The 6,000-nt window shown below is 47.5% G+C and overlaps 1 protein-coding gene across 3 annotated transcripts in view; it reads left to right on the top strand.

The window, feature by feature from the left end:
• The first annotated feature begins 488 nt into the window (after nucleotides 1–488).
• UBTD2 (ubiquitin domain containing 2) overlaps nucleotides 489–6,000 on the top strand; it is a 70,816-nt gene continuing 65,304 nt past the window's right edge. Inside the window, exon 1 of one of the 3 annotated variants that reach the window (XM_058440147.1) lies at nucleotides 489–548. Coding sequence is in view for 1 of the 3 variants with exons in the window: in XM_032158630.2 (XP_032014521.1) it covers nucleotides 910–979 (70 nt within the window). In the remaining 2 variants the exon portion in view is untranslated. Of the gene's footprint in view, nucleotides 549–608; nucleotides 714–746; nucleotides 980–6,000 lie in introns of those variants that run through there. The other 2 variants (XM_058440145.1, XM_032158630.2) reach the window with 2 other exon arrangements.

Here is a 6,000-nt window from a genome sequence, read left to right as displayed (position 1 = left end):
AACAGGAAGCCCAGATTCGGGGTACCAACCCACGGAGCGCCATACAAATTCAAATGGCGCTGGGACCTCAACGTTCGGCCAGGACACCCTCCCCCGAGCCCCCGTTATTTGGGAAACCGCCCCGTCCCCGCCTGCGAGTCTTCCACGACTACTTCTCGGTTCCCCCGTGCGGCCCGCTTCCACCAGCAAGAAGGAGCCGACGGCCGAGTAGCCAGGAACTCGATTTCGCCCCTTCCCACTCCTCTTTTCTCACTTTTGTTCGGCTTTTCCTGCTTTCCCTCCCTTCTCCCTTCTCCTTTCTTCTTCCCGTCCTCCCTCTCTCCTCCTCCCCTCGCCTCCAGTCCTCCCCCCACCTAGCCCCCTGCGTCCCCTCTCCCGCCTCACCCTCGCCCCGCTCCGCTCGCAGCCCCGCCCGCAGCCAATCAGAGCGCGGCCTCCGGTGGCCCCGCCCTCCTCCGGCGATTCCAGGCGGGCCGGGCCGAGCCCAGGCCGTGGGTACGGAGGGCGGCGCCGCGGGGCGGGGGCCGATGGGTCCTGGCGGACGCGAGGTGCCGGCGCGGGGCTCGCCTGGACGCGGGTGTGCGGGGCTGTGAGGGGGCGAGGCGGACGCTGCGGCCCGCCCGGGATGGGCCAGCCCTGGCCTGGCGGGGCTGAGCCGAAGGCGAGGGCGGCGCGCGGGCCAGGCCTGCCGGGCGGGCGGCCCGGGGGCTGAGGTAGAAGTGGGCGCGGAGGAAGGGGCCGAGCCAAGGCGGTGGGTGGAGCGGCGAGGGGGGCGGAGGCTGGGCCGCGGCGGGCGAGCGGAGCGGCGCGCCTGTCCGGAGCTCGGCGGTGGCGCCGGAGGAGGCTGCGGCGGCGGCGGCGGGCCCGGACGAGCGTCCGGAGGTGGCGGACGAGGCGCCGGGGGCCCCCATGGGCGGGTGTGTGGGCGCCCAGCACGACTCCTCGGGCAGCCTCAACGAGAACTCGGAGGGCACTGGAGGTAGGTGAGCGCCAGGGGGCAGCCTCGGCCCCCCATTGTTCCCGGCCAGGCCTGGCCACCTGTCCCGACCCCCGCGGGCCGCGCCGGGCCGCCGCGCCCCTTTGTCATCCCCTCTTCCACGTCATTCCCCGCGCTCCGCTTCCGGCTGCCTTGCCAGCCGCGGGGGTCGCCCTTTCCCGCCCCAGCCCCGAAGAAAAGTCCTCTGAGCGCCGGGGACGTAGCCCTCGGCCTCGCCGATCGCCCCGCTCGGCTCGGGGAAGTCGGGCCCGAAGCTGCCCTTCTGGCCACCTCACTCCTTCCTCAGCCCGTTTAATTATTGAGGAACAGGATGGCGGCGCCGGGGTTGCAGAAAAGCGAATTGATGGCGGGGGGAGGGAGCTTGATGCGTTCCCTCCGACGGGCCCCGCCACATCTTTCCGCACCCTTCCTTGTTCATTGGAGTTGGCTGGTCTCAGCTTTCCAGAGTTTCAGATGACAGCTGCCCCGGTTGGTTCCAAATTGGCCATTTAAACCTGCGAGTTTCTGGAGCTCGGCTAGAGGAGTTTCCAGTGGCCGCAGGCATTGTATTAAGGAGGGGTGGGGAAACGGTCTTCCCGGGTAAAATGTGGCTCCTTGCTAGAGCTTGGGGGTGTTAGGCCGGTGTGCTGTCGGGGTGGGCTAATCAAATTCCCATCTGTCTTACGTGGAAGGAAAATATGTAGGATAAAAGTACAAATGCAGTTGGACTCTGACTTACCTCAGTAAGATCAGTACTTTGAAAGTTTTCTAACACGAGAACGCACTTCTACTTTATAGTAAAAGCGTGCTGAGGATAGGTATTTTAATTCAATCAGTAGTAGTTGTAGTATGGCAGTATAATAATAAAATTAGTTCTATCTTTAAGTTTGGTTACGTCCATTCTGTAGAATATTTTAGTTACAAACAGCCTGTAGGCAAAGATGACAGCGTTGGTTTGATTTTTGACCTAATGTTAGCTGCCGTAAAATGTGCATGTTTGTAAATTTTTAAATTGTTTGCGTATGGGAGGGTTTACAATTTTTTCTTAGCATACTAACATTTAGACCAGTTGCTTGCCCTGTCACTTAAGCTCTCTTCACAAACCATGTACACCTAAGTTTTTTGGCTGATGGATGTCCTGAATTCCATGATGGTTAGCCATGCCACTTTATTAAAATCTGTGGGTATCCTGTATGACTAAATCCTGGGTAAGTGACTTGAGAACTCAGTGAAAGTTGTCTTGAAAAAGCCCATGAAAATGCTACTTTATAGTGTATTTTATGTCGTAGGATTATTACTGGCATATTGAGATCCTCAGTGACAGCAAAGCAGGAAGATAAAAAGGGCACGATTTAAAACAGCCTTGGGTTAAGGTGAAATTGGGGGATCAAAATGAATCTTCCTCTAATTGTGTTGATCATTAGTGGTTCTGAAATATATTAGTATTTGTTATAGCTAGTGTTTAGTTTTAATTAAATTTTTTTCACACTCATTTTAATATTCTCATACGCATTTTGCTCTTCTCCGTAATGCATGTGGATTAATTTATTTAAGCCTTTTGGTAGTGTGACTTATGACCAGACAGGCACTATTAATATGGGCTTTAAAAAGCGTGAAATCTTAGCTTTGGGTAATTTATTACCGGTGGTATCCAGTTAGATAGCTATAGTATCAGTTTCTTTGAGGACTGAGTTCTCTGGACCATAAGCTGTGCTGTACATGAAGTTTAGAAAAAGGAACATCAACCACCAAACGTCTTTATTTTCTTTTGGAGAGAGGGCATGGGCCCTGATGTAACTGGTGTCGGGGAAGAGGCTCTTGGACTAAAAGGATTATTTCTGGAATTTGATTATGGACGCTTTTATTCTCCATTATTGTCATGATAATTAAGAGTTAATTGTGGTTTAGTGAAGTTAACTCAGGTGTGTTTCAGGTTAACATATAAAAAAAATTATTGCTTGTTAAGTAGATTGTTGGGAAGGGAAAGACTTTTTCCTAAGGGTGTTGGCACAGATCCCTAGCTTTTCAAACATACTGTGGTAGTGAGTTAGGTTTGGGGGGTGTGTAGAGGGCTTGGTTTGGTTTCTCGAGACAAGTTCTTGCTTTATAAAGCCCAAGCTGGAGTGCAGGGCCACGATCACAGCTCACTGCAGCCTTGACCTCCGAGGTACAAGTGATCCTTCTACCTCAGCCTCCCAAGTAACTGGGACCACGAGGTGCATGCCACCACACCTGGCTAATTTTTAAAAAATTTTTAGTAGAGGCGAGTTTTGCCGTGTTTTTAATCTGAATGTATTGGGTTATGAAAATTGTTTTATCAACATGGAGTCTTCACATGCTTCTTATAACGGATTTAAACTTTTCATGACAGATTTAATTACATTCACCAACCAGGCAGGGTGGCTCATGCCTGTAATCCCAGCACTTTGGGATGATGAGGCGAGAGGATTGCTTGAGCCCGGGAATTGGAGACCAGCCCAGGCAACATAGTGAGACTCTGTCTTTAGAAAAATAAACAAAATAATTATATTCACAGTGTTGTGCAAACATCACCATTTTAGAATAGCTTGACCCTTTCTAAGTATCAGCCAGCCTTAGTAAGAAAAAGATTTTTAAAAAATCTTTTGACCATTTGAAATACCATACTTTACTTTTTCCCTGTGAATCCATCTCTTATGTATGCAAGTAATTATGTGTATATCAATAAAAGCTTCCTTATTAGGTGTATTACTTCTTTGAAGGAATTTGGAAGATTTTTATAAGAGACTGTAGAATATGGAAGTGGCTTAATTCACATTATAAGCTTTGCATTATCTATTGTTTTGGAATTAATTGTTGTATTTTCCTCTGGCATATACCTTGCCTAGAATTTAGTTCTTGAGCTCCAGCTACTTAGGCTTTTTTCAAATAAAAAAAACTTTTATTTTTATATTTTGTTATTGAGCTAGTGTCTTGCTCTGTCACCCAGGCTGAAGTACTGTGGCATGATCATAGATTACTGCAGCCTTGAACTCTTGGGCTCAGGCAGTCCTCTGGCCTCAGCCACATGAGTAGTTAGGCTGCTTTTTTTTTTTTTTTTTTTTTTTTTTGAGATGGAATCTTGCTCTGTCGCCCAGGCTGCAGTACAGTGGCACGATCTCTGCTTACTGCAGCCTCTGCCTCCCAGGTTCAAGAGATTCTCCTACCTTAGCCTCCGGAGTAGCTGGGATTACAGGTGCCCACCAACACGCCCAGCTAATTTTTTTGTATTTTTAGTAGAGACAGGGTTTCACCATGTTGGCCTGGCTGGTCTTGAACTCCTGACCTTTAAGTAATCTGCCCGCCTCTGCTTCCCAAAGTGTTGGGATTACAGGTGTGAGCCACTGTGCCCAGGCTACTTTTTTTTTTAATGCCTACTTTTAATCAAGACAGGTATGTCATAGAAGTTATGTAAGATTATTTAACAGTTGAAAGCTTCCATGCTCCTAGAATTTCCCATTGTTTTGACTTTTTTTTTTTTTTTTTTGAGACATTGTTTCGCTCTTGTTGCCCAGGCTGGAGTGCAATGGTGCGATCTCGGCTCACTGCAACCTCCACCCTCCCGGGTTCAAGCAGTTCTCCTGCCTCAGCCTCCAAAGTAGCTGGCATTACCGGCGTGCGCCACCATGCCTGGCTAATTTCATATTTTTAGTGGAGATGGGGTTTCACCATGTTGGTCAGGCTGGTCTTGAACTCCTGACCTCACGTGAGCCACGTCGCCAAGCCTGTTTGGACATTTTTAGATATTCTGTATGGTTCTCCACCGTATTGTAATGACATTGTGATGCTGGAGTTGGCACTTAGGACCTCTAGACAAACCTTTAGCCATGACATTTGCTAAGGAATTAAATCCTTTATGATTTTTTAAAATAAATATGTGGGCAGAAAACCCAATAAAATTGTATTAACTGAAGACAACCAACAAGCTTTTCTTTCTTCACCTCTTTAATGAAAGTATAGTGATATACAAAGTAACTTCTCACTTTCTGAGTGTGTCATTTATTTTGTGCATTCGGTGATATCCTAAGAGAACTGACCGTGGTGGTCACAAATTTCCAGATTTACAGAGAATAACTGAATACTGGACATTCATTCCTTTAGTCCCTATTCCAGAATGTCTTGAACATCATGGAGTTCTTTCAGATATCCATTTATAGCAGCCTTACAGACACCTACTCAGTGAGTAACAATGGTTTTTGAACAGCATCTACCATTTATCCAGTATTTATTATGTAACAGGTCCTAACAACCCTATGAGGTGGATAGTATCTCTGTTTCATAGATAAAGATTGAAGCCCAGAGCAGTTATTAGGTTAGTGCAAAAATAGTTTTGTTCCTTGCCATTACTTTTAATGGCAAAAACCGCAGTTACTTTTGCACCAACCTTTAATAACTTGCTCATCATCACATAGTTTATAACTGGCAGTCAGAGCTTAAACCCAGGGCTGTTATAAAGAATGCTAGTTTTCTGTTTTTTTGTAGTTTACTTTTTTTAAATTGTGGCAAAATTGGCCAGGCCCAGTGGCTTACGCCTGTAATCCCACCACATTGGGAGGCCAAGGCAGGTAGATCACTTGAGGTCAGGAGTTCAAGACCAGCCTGGCCAACATGGAGAAACCCCATCTCTACTGAAAATAACAAAAATTAGCCGGGTGTGGTGGCGAGTGCCTGTAATCCAGCTACTCAGGAGGCTGAGGCAGGAGAATCGCTTGAACATAGGGAGACAGAGGTTGCAGTGAGCCAGGATCACGCCATTGCACTCCAGCCTGGGTGACAGAGCAAGACTTGGTCTCAAAATAAATAAAAATAAAATTGTGGCAAAACATATAACAGAATTACCGTCTCAACTGTTTTTAAATGTATAATTCAGTGGCATTGATTATATTCACAATGTTATATGGTCCTATACGTAGAATCATAAAATATTTGCTCTTTTGTTTGTGGTTTATTTAATTACCATAATGTCTCCCGTGTTCATCCTATTGTAGCATGTATTTGTACTCTAT

This window comes from Hylobates moloch, unplaced genomic scaffold (assembly GCF_009828535.3).
Source record: "Hylobates moloch isolate HMO894 unplaced genomic scaffold, HMol_V3 SCAFFOLD_6, whole genome shotgun sequence".
NCBI lineage: Eukaryota > Metazoa > Chordata > Mammalia > Primates > Hylobatidae > Hylobates > Hylobates moloch.
The sequence above is the reverse complement of the archived record's forward strand: the minus strand, read 5'-3'. Positions and strand labels throughout refer to the sequence as shown.